This window comes from Drosophila sechellia, chromosome 2L, assembly GCF_004382195.2.
Source record: "Drosophila sechellia strain sech25 chromosome 2L, ASM438219v1, whole genome shotgun sequence".
NCBI classification, from domain to species: domain Eukaryota; kingdom Metazoa; phylum Arthropoda; class Insecta; order Diptera; family Drosophilidae; genus Drosophila; species Drosophila sechellia.
The window spans coordinates 11,234,548-11,251,466 of NC_045949.1; the positions used below are offsets into that span (position 1 = coordinate 11,234,548).

General features: G+C 40.2%; 2 protein-coding genes across 5 annotated transcripts; both read left to right on the forward strand.

The window, feature by feature from the left end:
- The first annotated feature begins 7,627 nt into the window (after nt 1-7,627).
- Nucleotides 7,628-8,666, forward strand: LOC116803573 (basic salivary proline-rich protein 4). 4 transcript variants are annotated; one of them, XM_032727425.1, is made up of 2 exons: nt 7,628-7,676; nt 8,110-8,666. In XM_032727425.1, exon 2 carries the CDS (start codon nt 8,142-8,144, stop codon nt 8,652-8,654), a length of 513 nt encoding a protein of 170 aa, XP_032583316.1. In that variant the 5' UTR covers nt 7,628-7,676; nt 8,110-8,141; the 3' UTR covers nt 8,655-8,666. The 4 variants fall into 4 exon arrangements, with proteins under 4 accessions (XP_032583316.1, XP_032583315.1, XP_032583313.1 ...); XM_032727424.1 differs by lacking the exon at nt 7,628-7,676 and adding an exon at nt 7,699-7,764; XM_032727422.1 differs by lacking the exon at nt 7,628-7,676 and adding an exon at nt 7,721-7,875 and having other exon boundaries at nt 8,094-8,666.
- Nucleotides 8,667-9,079: 413 nt separating this feature from the next.
- On the forward strand, nt 9,080-9,766 carry LOC6612157 (protein spalt-accessory). Its single transcript, XM_002036638.2, has 2 exons — nt 9,080-9,163; nt 9,220-9,766. The coding sequence occupies exons 1-2, from the start codon at nt 9,152-9,154 to the stop codon at nt 9,634-9,636; spliced, it is 429 nt and encodes a 142-aa protein (XP_002036674.1). The 5' UTR covers nt 9,080-9,151; the 3' UTR covers nt 9,637-9,766.
- The last annotated feature ends 7,153 nt before the right edge of the window (nt 9,767-16,919 follow it).

The following is a 16,919-nucleotide window of genomic DNA, read 5'->3' on the forward strand; positions in this document are numbered from 1 at the left end:
AAGAAGCTATATAAAATATATATTATATATATATTATAATATGTGATTTTTTTAGGCAATGACAGCTGAAATGGTTGTCTCTGTTTCGACTTAATACGAATGTAATTTCTCATTCAATTGTGCTCATTGCAAATGGATTCGAAAGCGCACAGAACGCAGAAGGAATAATTGCTTTTTTGCTAATTAATTTGTTATTTTGACTTGCTCCTCATCTGCCCATTGGCAATGTCCCTTCTTTTTTCCGACTGTCGTCTGACTGCCTCATTTCTTTTTGCCTCTCCGATTCGAGCTTATTTCGCTATTAGCGAGGAGCCCTTGTAGGCAGAGTTGAGGCAATGCGCTGTGACTTAATGAAAATTGCATTTTAATTTCATAAGCAAGGACTTTGGAAAATCGCCCCAATTAAGTGCCCAGCCCACAAGCTGGAGGAACCTTCATAATTTCCGCACTTAGGCCAAATGACCGTTGCGGCTTAAAATAATTACCCAATTGGCTTTAAGTGGACACACGAGCATTTCATAGTTGCGACACCGCCCAAGCCACCCACCCTTTAAAAAAAAGGAAAATTCAGATGGGGGGAAAAATGGTTGCTTGAAAGTCTCCGTTTTTTATTTGATTTTCTTGCCTTTTTTGCCTTTGGTTAGCTGTCGCTCACGTAGGCAGTGTCCATGTAATTAAATTAAAATGGAAAATTTACTCGTACTGCGGATTAAATTAATTTTCATTTGCATTTGCATAAGTTCGTCCCCGCTGCTGATTCTCCAGTTTTTCTCCACTCGGTTTGTCCTGGCCCTCTCGTCCATTCATTAATTCCTTCATTATGCCATTTATTGCTGAGTTTGCTAGAAATGTGCCAAAGTTTTTATTTTTGCGCCATGTTCATTAACAAAACTCGGAGCTTACGACTTAGTATTACGACGCATAAGTGCAATTCTGAAATAAGAAGGATATTCAATAATTTAGTACTAACATAATTGATCATTTTTCTTACGGGTTCAATGGAAACTTCACTAAGGGCTAAATCTAAGAACACCTCTTCGAGCTTCAGCACACCTTTACGCTATGAAATCCATCTAGAATGAAGAATGCATACATACATATGTTACATAATCCATGCTATCAAATATCCCAGCCGCACCTGCCTGGCAACTTTGGTTGGAAACGTAGTGCTGGAAAAGCCGAGTTTATGATGTCCTGGTTAGGCAGGCGTACATAAACATTCCTTTCACTGTGGGATCCACATGGCTGAATATTTATGTTGTGTACAATGTTCAAATTCCAAATTAAAATCCTTCAACGAAAATTATTACATTTCATTTAAACCGAGCAAGCAACTTAGGGCGCATCATAATTAATCCCATGCCAGCGACCAGAACTAAAGTACCGGCGAGGATCCCAGTCAAAGTGAATATGTTGTGAGCGGTTGGATGTCATATAAATTCCATAATACAATGCAATTAAATTTGAGTCAAACTAAAGCACGTAAACCACCCCATAATTGAGCGTCATCATATGAGTGCCTGGCAGCTGTAAAACACTGTGAAAATTAAATATTCTAAACAGTTTCGTAGCGTTTAAACACAATTAGAGTACAAATAAGTTATATGGTATCTAATATTGAACAAATATAGCTCAGAGGTTTTATAAAAGAGTTTTTATCGTATCGTAATCGTAATCGTAAATATACAAAACAGTTCTTAAATATTTATATTGTTGGATTCTTTTTATTGCCATGTTATTACAGCATTTTTTGTCTTATGAAGTCATAAACCAAGTGCGCAATTAAGCTGCTCGAGTGACAGGACCTTACCACTTCCTGTGCCCCTTTTCGTTTTTTTCCAGTTGGGCTTATTTTTAACACTTTATTGCTTATAATTTACGGACAGCCAGTGTGGGGAAAATTCCCTCAAGTCAAAGTCGCGGACACGACATGGCGGCCAAGTGGCAACCTTTGTCCACTGACAGAACTGACCCTCCGTTGACCCCCCGTTAGACCCCCCCTGTGACCCCACAGATTGGGAGGATGGCCGGCAGCTCATTACAAAATGTTGGCGTCGGCTGTCAGCTACACATGAAAATTGCACAACGTTTGCCTTATTACGGACAGGACCAGCCAGACCCACGAAATCCTTCCTCTTGCTTGGCATTCGGCTTGGTAACATTTTTTTCACCAGTTTCCTCATTATACCCTTACAAAGGGTATATTGCTAATAGCCAGATGTTTGAAACGCAGTGAATATAGATATTTGCGGCTATAAGGTATAAAGTATTAAGTATAAAATATATTATTTTACAGTAGCAATAGTCCGTTTTTTTTACTACTTCAAGGGTATTTAAGCATCGGTTAGCCGAACATTTTTTTGTTTTGTTTTAATTTTGTGCCTTGCTCTCTCACTTTTCCTTTGGTTCCGCTGCCTCGGTCTTTTTATTCTAATTAAATTTTTTCTACCAACGGGAGGTGGAAACGGACTGGGTTTTTGGCGGGCCAACAAGGCGAATTTATTCTTCTGTAAAAACAAGAAAAATTACGCAAAATAAATAAATTTACATAAGCTCGGCATGTGCAAAGAAGAAAAAAGCCAAGCAAGTATTTGTACATAACAATAAATAAAATTGCATTTTCATTTGGGTTTTCCCTTCGTTGGCCTGACTTTGGGTTGGGTTCTAGGTCTAGGTTTCGTTACGTTTTCCAATTTCTCAAAGAAAGCCAACTGGAATTAAAACAAACAAGAAATAGGGCTACATGGTAATAGAGCTTGGTATTCGGCAGTTATTTAAAAATATTTAGAAGGAAACTGTAGAACGTTAGAGTTTAAGAAGATGCGCAAATGTAAAGCAAGCTTATTGAAATCTGAAAGTAAACTCAAATGAAATCCTAAGCAAAACATAAGGGAACCCAAAACAAGCAAAATGTAAATCCAAAGGAAGCGCAAAGTAAACCAAAAGCAAATCCAAAGCATCGGGTATCTTATAGTCAAAACATTTTGATTTAGCGTTTTAGATAACATATTCAGACAGGCTTTATCCTTAACCAACATTTTGCGTTTTTTCTGACTCCCAGCACTAACCAACTCCAAAAACCCGCTCTCAGCTAAATATGGTCAAGCAATTATCGCCTGTTAATTCGAATAAAAGCCCCAACCTCCCCTACTGACCACAAATTTGGATTAAATGCTCGCAGCAGTTGAACAATGGAATAAATGAACTATCGTTTTCCATGTTCACCTGATTTTTTGGCTATTCTAAGATATAATGATAAGATATATAAGATATCTGAGATATATAACACTAGAATTGGATGGAAATGCAATGAATGGTAAACTATAAATAAAAAATATATTTTTGACGCATGCAATACTATTCAGATTCAGATACTATATTCAGATTATTAAAATTGCGAAAAAAGTTTCAGAATAAACAGCTTAAAAATATTTTTTTTCAAAAATATCTAAGCTGCCTAATGAAAGTTTATCTATGTATGTCGTAACACTAGGATATATCTATACGATGGTTAGCCAAACTACTTTATTAATAGCAAACGTATGGCAGGGCGGGGCACTTTGGCTACATCATCACACTTGCCACATTTTCCATCTGCCTCCGACTTTCGCCTGCCCTGCCGCTATTTTAATAACGTGCATGCTGCGCATTTGGGATAACATCTGAATTTATGTAACGACACAGCACAAACAAAGATGGCAGCCAGACAGGCGGAACGTGAAAAGCGGAGAGGAAAAGCGGGAGGGACAGCGACGTTTTCCCGGGGCCCGGCCGTAGATGGAGGGAGAGGGGAACAGGGTCTGGAAGAAAACTCAAATGAAAACTGATGCGGATTAGTATTTAAAATAATGTCCTGCAGGGATATAACTTGTGCCCACCCCTCAAGCCTTGGGCCTCATTTCGTTTGCTTTGCTGCTTTTATTTTTTCTCACTTGATTTTTTATTCTTTTGTATCCTTATACTTTTCTGCCATTTTAATTCCTTCGCAGCTATTTTTTCTTTCGGAGAATGTTTCATAAAATTTATATTTGCAGATAAGTGTGCTTTCGGGTCGCAGGGAAAACGGACGTTTTTATTACGGGACAATTTACATATTTTTCTTGTTAAAATTCTTCAACATTCCCCAGCCAACTGGGTCCTTCGTGTCATATGAATTTTCCCCATTTTCTTGTTCCTGAATTAATGTTAATTTTTATTACACTTACTGTATCGCTCCTGCCCCACGAACCGATCCCCCATTTCATTTACATTCAAGTTTGTTTGTCTAAACGAATTGGGAAAAAAACGAAGAAAACAAAAAAAGCTTGGCGGGAAAATACCAATGGCGGAGTCCAGATGAAAATGTTAATAATAAAACAACAAAATCTGAATGAATGCGTTGCAAATCGAAAAATAATAAAAATCGAATAGCTCTCCTGTCTGCAGGACATCAAGTCCCCCAGTCGATGTCTCATTACGTATTCCCCGAACAAATTCTATTAATTATCGTTATGTCCTTCTGATGGGCGACTGCAATACCAGGACTTCCCGCTGTTTGTCCGCCCGTCTCTTAATAAAGGTAACATGGGGATTTTAATTTCGTTCAATAAAGTATGCTTAGCTCCCCTGAAAAATGGTAATCAATTTGTAAGTGTAAGCGGTATGATTGCCCTTAGAGAAAGTTCCTATTTTTACTTTCCCAAGTTGGACTAGCGATATCCATTTAACAATCGAAAATCACAAAAATAGTTTTGTGTGCATTTCCCATGTGATATTCAGCTACTAAATTATTCCCAATTCAATTTGCAATGGCCAAATAAAATCACAGGCAGCCAACTAAAGAAATGGGACATCGAGCACTCGTACTGGAATATGCAGAGATGAGCAATTTGTTGTTCCGAAGCTGCTGGCGCCCGTCATGGAAAATTCTAAATGTTTCAATCAACTATTCGCAATATTAAATATTAACGTAAAACTCGAGTGGAGTTGTCTCGGACTGACCCTTTCGATGCCGTGCCCAAAAGGTCATCATGTGTCTGCAAACACACTTACATCGCATGGATACTAAAACGTACACAAAACAAAATATTATTTCCTCATTTCTCTAACATTTCCTTATTATATGTAAGTTGATCGAAAATTGTATTTTGGCCAGAAGTCTAGTCAAGAATATATTTAAAAAATACGAATTTTTTTTCAGTGCTGGCAAAGTAATTTTGGACATTTTTCATCATAAACAGCAATGACTACGCTTGCAGTTGGGGGACTCAACCCCTTCTGGGAATTTCTTCCTTGGCCGGGCTTTGATTTCGAATTGGATTTGAATTCGGAATTTTTGGCTTTCAAGGACCACCGGAGGTTGAATTGGAAATGGCAATGGAGTCCGAGTTGGTCAAGTTGGTCAACGCATAAATATTTCTCTTTGTTCAGCCATCGCATTGGAGCCAAAAAAGAGCATTACGTGAGTGTGCGAGTGAGTGTGTGTACCTGTGCACCACACATCCTTGCCTGTCTGCACTCATCCCACATCCCATCCCTGCTGTCTGCAAAACCCCCCTCGCCATCAACCCAGCACCAGCACAAACAAACAAGCAGAAGGATCTGGATCTGGAGTGGTGGGCAGCTGGGAAGGATGCTCAGATATGAGCAACGGTCGAATGGTCAAGTCAAAGTTATTGTCATGTCATGTAAGTGCCAGCCACCCGACGTTCACACCCCTTTCTGTATCCTGGCTCGGTCAGATTTTCCAATTTCATCTTCATCTTCCATACAGTACAAGTATGCCATTTTGTTTTCCCTTTGCGGCACACAGTGGGCACCAAAATTGTTTTTCACAAAACCTTTTCATATACACATACATTGTTGTACATAGGCTAACACCATAAATATATGCTTTAAACATACGTTACATTTTTGGGCATTGTAATAGAACTTGAAGCTCTACAGCACAACATACAATTTTACGCCACTTGGGGGATAAAAAAATGTATATAAAATAATTTACAAAAACTTACTCATTTCTTCTGGTCTTATGAAAAAACCAATTCACGGTTTGAAAATTGCGGAGAGTATCTAATGAAAAGCTGACACACGTGCGCTGAAGGTAAATGTATACACACCTGCCAAAAAAAAGCATTATTGCAAATTCATCGAAACTTTTCATAAGTTTGGAGAGCGCTGGGGGAGATCGTGTTCGAGAAAAGGTTTCCCCGTGGGTTGGGTAAAATGTAAATATCGGTGGTAATGGCCGCCACCCCAGGAGGTGGAAAAATCAACTGACCAGTAACTTTGGAGGCAACTTTGATGGCATCTTGCGAAAGTTGAAAGTGACTTAAGTGAAATTTCCACCTCAGGCGGCTCAGCAGCAGGACGACCTCGTTCCCTTTTCCATGGATTATCGAGGGGTCACGCCATGAACATGAGTAAAAATTAAATTGATTTTCCTCGGACATTGTTCGGACCTGTTCAGAAACTCGGTGTGCTTTTCTTTTTGGCCCTTCATGGGCTTTTGTCAACCCTATGGGTTTTGTCGCATCCCTCGGAAAACTTGAGCTGGGCGAACTCCTTCAACTCGCCTATGTGGCATATTAAATTGGTGTGCAAATAGTTGTGTATTTTATTGACTCACTTTTACAACTCAGCCAAGAGTATTTCGCATCTGCCCAAATTTTTAGCCAGCAAAATATTAAGTTGAGAGCTTATCCCCTGGAATCTACCAATGCCGCATTACCATTCCTTTTTCACTCGACTTAAGCGACAATTTCATTTCAATTAAATTATAATTATATCTTCAGTTTGGCCCCATCAAGTTTCAGTCAAACAAAAAGTACAATTTTCATTTTCACCTTTGCGAAAGACGAGGCGGGCGTTGATAATTTCCCAAAATTGTTTGACACTTCAAAGTCATTATGAAGATAGCAATCACCAACCCCGTTCCTCGATCCGCTCAACTTTTCACCAAGGGTCCGCATATCTTCACGGCATTCACTCCCTCCCACTCCCAAGGCCAAACCATCCTTCAGCTCCATCCTGGCCCTCGTCCTCTTGCCACTTTACTCAATCGTAAGATGGGAATTGCCACGTCTGCCTACATACCTACATACCCGCAGCGCTTTTTGATGTAATTTTGGCATAAGCCAAAAAATGTTTCCTTTTCCCGAGATGTCTTTGTCTCCACTTCACTCCCCGGGAAAGTGGTTTCCGAATGCGACACGCTCTGACAAATTCATCCGGGGAAAATGAGGAAAATTAAATTTGGAATTAAAATTTTCGCCCTAGGCACATAACTTTATGCTGCTGGATTTTCTTTCCGCCGAAAAGGATTTCCTCACTCAAGGATAAATACTTAAGGCAAGCGAAGGCTTAATAATAGCTAAGCAGCTTCTCGAAATTAAGACGATTTAGTTCTTTAATTATTTGGTTTCACTATGCTCCACAAATAAAGAGATCGATTGAAAAGGACTGAAAACTTTTCTGAGTTTTCTGTGAGTTTTTAAAATTAACAATGTTGCTAATATTTATTTTTGAATTTGTAGTATTTTTGGCGGCGATATGTTATCAACAAACAACTCTTCCAAAAATAAACCTATAGATTATTTTTTGGCAACCGAATACAATGCCACTCTATATTGTGAATAACATTTAAGCAGCTGATACAATTCTTGTGTACAAAACAACAAAAGACAAAGCAATTAATTGTGCGCTAATTTTTTTTTTTTACCTTTACTTGTTTTAGGAATTACTCTTTAAAATATTTATTGGTAGAGAAAAAAATATCCAGACATTGTATGTGCTTGTATAATATACTTATATACATCAATGAATTCGGCCACTGCGTCAACAAATCGAATTCGAACTTGTTTTAGCTAATAAAGCAACAAATAAAATACGTCATAAGTACGCTAAAATAAACCAGTTGCAAAACAAACATATATTTAACTGTATATTGTTTCCATTTAGATACATAAATGAAAAATTTAAGTTAATTAAGAATATGTACTTAAAAAATATTCTTATCAGCTTAATATATGTATGTACAGCGGACGTATAAATATATACATATATATTTTTGCATATAAAAAGATTCAAATGCATCTTATTCTCAAAAATATTAGTCATACATCATTTCAGATCGTTGCTAAATTTATCTGAGTTTCGATCAGATGGGCTGTCGCCGATTTTCTGGAGGAGGACATCACCCACACGGAGGTCCGCCACCCCCTCGTCACCATCACCACCATCGTGGCAGACATGGTGGTGGTAGACACTGTGGACACGGACCCCAGCACCAGCCTTTTCCACCACCCCCTCATCGTCCCCATGGACATGGAAGCCACTTTTGGGAGGGATACGGTCCACCTCCACCACCGCCCCATTATCCACCACCGGGGGGATATCCGTATGGTGGCCACTATTGGCAGGGATATCCTCCTCCGCCACCTCCGCCTCCTTCATCACACCACCCCCCACCATCTGGATCTCCAGCAGGAGGGTGTCCGCATTGTGGTTGCCCAGGAGGCGGTCCACCTCAAAGTGGATCTCCCGGTACCGAAAGACCTCACAACGAATCCTCAAACGACGATCAGCATGGCAGCTCCCAATCTCCAATTCCCGGTGACGAAGTCCCTACTGATGAAATACCTGGAAAAAATAAATACGAAATCATTGATCTTTAGACAAAAAACAAAGTAGAAAATGTTTTAACATCAACATTAGATTTTGTAAACTCACTATGTTATATGTTGTATCTGAGAAATGACTTATTAATGATTTTATATCAACCGGATTTTCCCGGATCGAAAAAATCGAGTAATATTGTGTTGATAAAAACTTTTTAAAGATAATAAGCTTTAAATATAAAAACATTAAACACAGTTTAATTTCAAACTCATATTCCCGTCATTTTAACATGGTATTGAAAATTGGGATTCTTTTTCGGATTTTTTCTGTATTTCCATTTCCCCTCTTCCAATGAACTGGTTTATTTTATTTTCCATCCTAACCAGATGTTGAGAGCAATACTTTTCTGTGATTTCCTTCTACAGGTAGAGACTCACACTTAAGTCCCTCAGTCAGGTAGAATACCTTTCAGCTACCTACTTTAAATTACCAAGTCGTGGTATAAAAATCAAAAAATTTGTAAAGTCGCCTCAGTACTGAAACTTCTGCCACGATGAAACTACTGGTGCGTCTTCTAACTTAGAAATCCTTATTTTAATAATAATAATTTTATAACTATAGATTGCTCTGTTTGCGCTGGTAACTGCTGCTATCGCTCAGAATGGATTTGGCCAAGTTGGACAAGGAGGACTTGGAGGACAAGGAGGATTTGGAGGATTCGGAGGACTCGGCGGGCAAGCAGGATTTGGTGGACAAATAGGATTCAATGGACAGGGTGGAGTTGGCGGCCAGGTTGGAGTTGGTCAGGGAGGAGTCCACCCGGGTCAAGGAGGATTCGCTGGACAAGGTTCTCCAAACCAATATCAGCCTGGTTATGGAAATCCTGTGGGATCTGGCCATTTCCATGGAGGTAATCCAGTTGAGTCCGGTCATTTTCATGGAAATCCTCATGAATATCCGGAACATCATGGCGAGCATCACCGTGAACATCATGAGCACCATGGACACCACGAGCATCATGGACATCATAGACATTAGCACAAATATTATTTTGTATAAGAATTCCCATGATAAAAAAAGAATGTAATGCTATATTTCTCCACCGTGAATTCTTAAGAATCCCCTGCTTGTTTCTTCAAAAAGCCTGAGGTCTATATTGTATCTAATGTCCAGATTTGATTTGTAAAAGTGATTGTTTATCTAAAACCCCCTTGAGATCCAACATACAACGTGCCTTCTTGAATTTCAGTATCTAAAATGAAAAAAACGGAGTCTCAATAAAAAAGTAAATAAGGAAACGGAACCCTTTACTCTGTCCATTTTGGTTGAGGCATCTATAAATTATTTTGCAGATAGCATACAAGTATATACCCCACACATCCCATCTCAACTTTTGCAATCGGAGAAAAGGATGCCGTCGACCGCTCCCCAGCGACATTTTCTGACCAAAGCAGCTGACAGAATTGAAAAATAAGCGACGTCCGACTAAAAGGGGTTGGGGCCGGGGATGGTGGAGGGTGGGGTTCGTGTGGGTGGGGTTCGTGTGGGTGAAAAATAAAAAATGGCGTCCAGTCGAGTGCTCAACCTCAAGATTTATAACGAAGGAAAAAAATAGAGTCGAGGTGAGGGTGGGAAAAAAGAGCACACGTTAAAATAATGCAAAAGCTGAAGAAAACTAAAAAAAAAATGTGCGGGAAAAACTGCCACCCACACGGCCAAGGAAAGAGCGAGAAGGAAAATCACACACACACTGATGCACGCAACAACGGAAATGGAAAGGATAAAATTAATTTTTCTCCTTTATTGCCATGTACTTCACCTGCTGCTGCTACTGCTCCTGCTTTCTCCCACTCGCTCGCGCTTTTCCTCGAAGGAGAGCGAAAAAGTGGCCCGGAAAAGCGGGGCGGCTCAAAGTGGGTGGTGGCCAAAGGGTGACCCACCCAAGCGGCAACATTGCTGACGCTATCAAACACCACAAACACATTTAGTTTGCGGGAATTTGTTTTTGCGTCGCTCACTTTTCTTGCTGCTTCTTTTTCTTCTGACAATTTGCGCCATAAAAATGTGAAAAAAAAAATTTGCAACAAAATAAGAGCGGAATAAAAATGCCATGAGAAGCAAGAAGAAATTGTCCGACAAATAAAAATGGCATAAAAATATTCCACTCACCTGAGAGGTGCGAATTGGGTACCCAATACACGGTCATAGATAAGGATGAAGATAATAGAAATTTAAATGTTTTAAAAATCTTATAAATATATTTAAAGGGAGCTTTGCATAAATTTTGCTTAATATTCAATAGGAAATATCATATTTTGTATTTTAGTTTTTATAGTTAGTAGTAAGAACTGTAAACTTCTATTTTAGATTGAAGATGTATGCCTTACATAAGAAGCCAAACCAAAAGTTCAGTGCCGAAACTTTCACGTAGCCACAATATTCTTTCTTGTTCGCTTTCTTCATCTCGGAACAACTCAGTCCGTACTATAAAATATCTATAATAAATCTAATTTTTTTCAGAAGCACACTGAAAAACTCACTGAAGCCTCGTCAAATAAAAAAGATGGCAAAAAGGAGGGAATTTAATACAAAAAGTCGTTCACATTTGAAGGGAAAGGGCAGAATATAGCCGTGTCCAGTTCAAAGGGAATAAAAAAGTGGAAACCAATAACAGCAATGGGGCTGCAGGACAGTCCGCAGGAGGGAAAAGGAAACATATCAAGCCGAGGCGAAGTGAAGCAATAAAAATAAAATAGTAGTACTAGGAAATAGGATGGGAAATATTATGTCCCCTCTTTTGGATCAGATAACTAGATGAAAGTGGAAATGGGATGACCTCACCTAGAGTCCAGCCAAAGTTTCCGTTTTTCCAAGCCTTGGTTAATATTGCGCATACGCAATGTGCGACGATGCCATTTGGTGTGGGGAATTATGAAGTGACCGCTGGAATTATGAATTTGCTTGATATTCCCAGCCAATCGGAAGTGCAAGCAACAATTTCAGCCAACCACAGGAAGGGCTTTTTGAACCTGCGCTTATTGCATAAAGTTATGTGTATATATATCATAAATCCATAACGTGCCATACACCCTCCTTTTCGAAGGAAAAAACCCAACAAGGCTCGGTTGTCGCTGGCTTCAAATTACAACCACAAACACAACGGAAATGGGGTCGATCGCGGGGGTAAACAGCCCTTAGAACTCACCCACATGCACGCACACTAGCACATTTCGCTTAAGTCAACAAAAGAGGGGGAACCAGCGGAAAGAAAGCGATTTTTTGGGGGTGAAATTCCGAGTCCGGCGGCAGCACCCTCAATGCCACCCAATTATAACCGAATGGGGAATACGGAGTTACTGGGTGGGTGGAATGGGTGGGTGGCTTATTCGAGACTGCACGCTTTGTTATTGTTTCATTTTTCTCGTTTTCCTTCGATTTTTCTTCTATTTATATACGTGCCAGCGAGTGTGTTTGTATTTATGTGGGATATAGCCAGGGACTCGCAAGATACACGTACACATGAGCATTCGGGCAAAGTTACTGCGATACGTGCAACATCATAAAAGGACAAAACAATAACAATAAAAATCATATATACTCATAGCCCGGCCAAGACCACACCACCCACATATAGCACCACCACCTCACACACTTTCTGACCCACACCATTCTGCTGTATATATGTGCGTTTATATGAAAATAAACGAAAACCGTTAAGATATGAGCGTGCACAAGGAATACAGAGCGAAACTGCCCCACCGCCCCCTTTAATGTTTATTTTTCTCGGAGATCGACTATCAATGGTCAACGCCTTTTATATATCCTTGCGTATATAATCTTCTGTTACAGACACAGAATAATAGAAACATTTCCAAAGATAAAAACATGTTCCTATTCGTTTTTATCACCATGAATTCATTTACTTACATTAGAAATGCAATTAAAATATGTAATATTTAAATACTAACAAAAACAAATGCTTCTCCTATTTAAAGGATTATTTATTATCTTGGTGCTTAGTATAGTCTTAGTACCTTGAAGATACTTTTTAGTCGAAGTGTCTACCCCTAACATCTCCCACATGTATCACTAAGCATCTTATCCTGTCCGTGGCTACTTCCATGTGGCATATGGCATGTCAGCGCCTCCTAGACTGGACTCCATCGATTTCCCTTAGCGGCAAATAAAAAAACATTAGACCAGCTAAGAACCTCATTTATGGAGAGGGATGGCAGTGGGGTTCGAAAGATGGCCACGGCAGAGCCAAGGATACGACGTTCGTTGTTTGGCTTGATAAAATGCGTTAAAACGAAAATTAAGCAACACAATTAATGGACTCGCTTTATCATACAATTTTAATGGCTCAAATAAATTGGCCAGAACTAGCCCAGAGAACAGAACAGAACGGACTGAATGTAGAGCACACTCGTGGGTAGATGGAAAAGTTCTTGTATTTCTTTGTCTGCCATAAACACATTGCCACAATATACTACACGTCCAAGAAAACATATTTATATATATGACTAGCTCTATTTGCACGACTTAATTTAGCCCTAAGCTTAATTAGTTTTTAGGTCGCTGTTCATCTGGTATTCAAGCTAACAGAATAAAGTCATCTTTGGGGAGGATTATCCAATTGGTAACCCAATGGCGAAATGGGGAGTTCTGGCTTTCATGGAAGTTCTCTAAGAAAATGTAGCAAATTGGTCAAAATTTTGATGGTAAGAGAATGATGGATCTGATTTAAATAAAATTACCAAGAATATTTGTAGTAAATAATAGTATCTAAATTCTATTCATATATAAATATTTTTATCTCGGGGCAACACCCAATCTTTTTGATGTATGACATCATATTTTAGGATCCATCAACCATCTCTTCCCAACTCATCTCGTCGGTCTACCCTAAAGGAAAACCACACGACATGGCCTAAACCCGGACTGACCAACATTGTTATAAAAGTGCAAACAAACATGGCCGGAATGGGCGGCTGTAGGCGAAAATACCACCCAATCGAGGCGAAACCAAAGAGAGCTCAGCTTAGCTGAGCGGCGGCGAAGTGAAACGAGTCCACACATTGACCAAATCGAGGAGCTGGCAATCAGGAGCAGTGGCCGCAGAAATATTTGAGGAGAAAACGCGCAATTCCTTCGCCAGCACCACCCACTTAGTGGTGCGAAAGGTACTTCATTTAAGGTACCAGCTTGGTGATGAGATGTAATAGTTTTCAGTAAAGAAATATGTTGCAGTCGTAAAGACTGTGCAAGTGGGAACATTTAAAAGTGTCTAGCTAACAATATTTAATTTTTAAAATCTTAAAATCAATTATCAAAATAGGTGGTTAGGAAAAAAAGGGAGGTGCTTTCAAATTTTTCCCAACACCTAATTTCTAGTTTTAAAATATTGGTACCGAACTTTATACCGAAATCCAAACAAAGTTGTTCCCCATCACTGTGCGAGCGAGAAAGTCTTAAAGGAAGAGCGAGCCAGCAGGTCGGGAAATTATGAAGCTGAAGACGTAGGTTGGGTTGGAAAAGGGGGTGTGGTTCAGTGGGTGGCACTGTGGGTGTTTCAGCGGGTGGCCAAGTGTACAGGACACCGCCGACCTGAGCAAAGGACAACGAAATAACAAAAGGAAAGACGACGCACACACAGGCACTGCGAAAAAAATGAGAAACCGTGTGGTCCACTTGCTCGGCAAAATAAATCGCTGGACACGAAAACGAGCGAGTGCGAGCGAGATGGAGGAAGGGCCAGAAGAAGGACTTGCTGGAGCCGAAGTGCGATAGAGAGGGCAACGACTAGCTGACCAAGAAGAAAGCGAGAGAGAGAGGCAGCGAGCGCCAACAGAAATAAAAAATTGAATGAAATATTTTTATAACCACACACACACACACATATACATGTGCACAGCAAACAGCAGGAAATAGAGGGAAAAAATATAGTGAGAAAAAGAGAGCGAAGGAGATGCCCAGCAGGGAGTGAAAGAGATGGGCAGCTGAGGGATATTGATGGGGCGCAACAGTAAAAGGAACCCATGGAAAAAAAAGAAGGAACGCCAACGTGCTTATCAAATATGAAGGAACCGAAAGTGGGTCGAGGTTTCTGGGTGGTGCGGTGGTGCGGTGGCTGGGCGTTGGTATCATAAAAACCATGAGCTCACCTGGGGTAGTTGGGTCGAAAGTTTTATGGATGCCCGTTGCCACGACAGGTGGTCAGAGCACGCCCACTCAGCGACCGCCCACTGCCCACCGCCCAACTTCCACCATCTTACATATTCTTCTCCTTTTTTGTAGTCATAAAAACAGGGTGCAAGGAGGGGGATCGAATGGGAGCTGGCACACGTGCGGATAATAAAAAATGTTTTACTTTTCAATCGACCAATAATATGGCGTTCAATGGACAGGCCAAACGTGCTAGACCCAACCAAGGAGCCCCTCTCCACCCAAACAAAAGGAGAACCGGCTCAAGCCCGTGGATTCACACACACGTACGTAGTTCAATCATCGTTAAAAAGAATTTCATTTTGAAAAATGCCAGAACTTCAATAAATTATATTGCTTCTGGACCACAGAAAGGAAACTAGAGGAGGCGGCCGGGGTCAGAGGTAAAGGATGCTCGGTCGTGGAGGGATGTGGCCACCCACCGTCAGGTTCGCTATCATAACCACAATACAAAGAAATCGGGTGGGCAAACAAAAAAATAAAAAAATATATATAGAGAGAGAAGGAGCCATCCGCCGTTGGTATCCGTAAGATACCCGGGTGCGGACAGGTGAATCAGGTCATCGGGTGCTCTGGGAATGCGGAGCGAGGATGAGATCCGGAGCCAATGGCATTCTATAGCGTCAGCGTCTCCAGCTGCCCGCTCGATGGTTATTGGTTCGCGTTGCAGAAATATAATATACACACACACCCACACAGACCTCTGGATATGTGAAATAAAAATTGTGAAATGAAAGGAAAAAGCGGAAAAGCTGAGGAAAAAACTGAGGAGCAGCCATAGAAAACTATTGGAAATGCGAGGGCCGAGACGAGCTCAACTTTGTTGCAACGCGACATTTTTTTTTTGTTTGCCCTCGAGCTTAAGTTCGTTGGTGGGGTGTGGTGGGTTCTGGGTGGTGTTCCGAAGTGGGTGGCCGCTATTGTCATAATGACGCGCATTCCTGTGCACTTGGCTATGGATTGGAGGACCCTCTGCTGCCAGCCCGCCATTCACTAATTAAGTCATGGGCTGTCCTGTTCTGCGACAAACAACACTGAAAGAAAGTCCTATGCCACAAAAGACTTTAAAGATTTAGAATCATTTACATACTTTGAGATTTTCAGGTGGCTATTTATTCACAGAGGTCTATTTGTATTTATATTATATAGTTTAAGTGATTGGTGGGATATTTTATTAAAGCATCGCTCCCTTCTCAAAACTGTACTTAAGTAACAAAAACAGTTTCAAACAGTTAGAAAGATACAAATACCTATACAATTTCAAATTATTACATGCCTCATGTATATATAATTTGTATTACATATCTATGCATAGTTTGACAAATCAACTTTTCATCAAAATTAAATTTCCCGCTCCCCTGAAGATGCCTGTGCAAATTCCCCAGAAGCTAATCAGGCAAGCCTAAGCGAATTTGCTCAGAAAATCCGTCAAAGTCACTGGCGTTTGGCCCGCGGCATGCATCTCAGGCCATTAGCCTATAAAAGCGCCCACACATGTCAGCCAAAAAAGTCCTCGAGGCGCACTCCGCCCGTTGTCGGTTGTCGCTATCGGTATCGGTATCCACAGGAGTATCAGCATCATCACACGAAAGTAACTGTGCTGAAATTTTGGATATTTTTGAGCCAAATGGGGGTATTATTTCCTATAATCAAACGTTTATATTTATTCAAAACTAACAACACCCGAATAAAATATGTATTTGTGCAGCCTGAGTCTGACATAAATCTTAATTGCTTTAAATATAGTTTACTAAGTTGAATTATACCAATAGAACATGTATTTATATAAATTTATACATTGAAGTTAACTAACAGATTTACTCCTTGGGCAAATCTCATAAAAAATAAAAGCTATGCACTTTTTTTTAAAACTAATTCTGGCTATTTAAGCTTTATTCAGCCTTTAACCACGGCAGCACTGGCTGGGAAAAAGGGGAAAATCTGATGCTGGCCCGAAAAACGCGTCAAACTTTGACAGCCGCTGGCTCAGTGAAGGGGCGGAGAGGGTATTTCTAAAAAAATGTGTTGCATGTTTATTTGAAAAATCGCTAAAGGATAACTAAAGGATTCCCCTAAGGGTATTTCGCAAGCTCGAG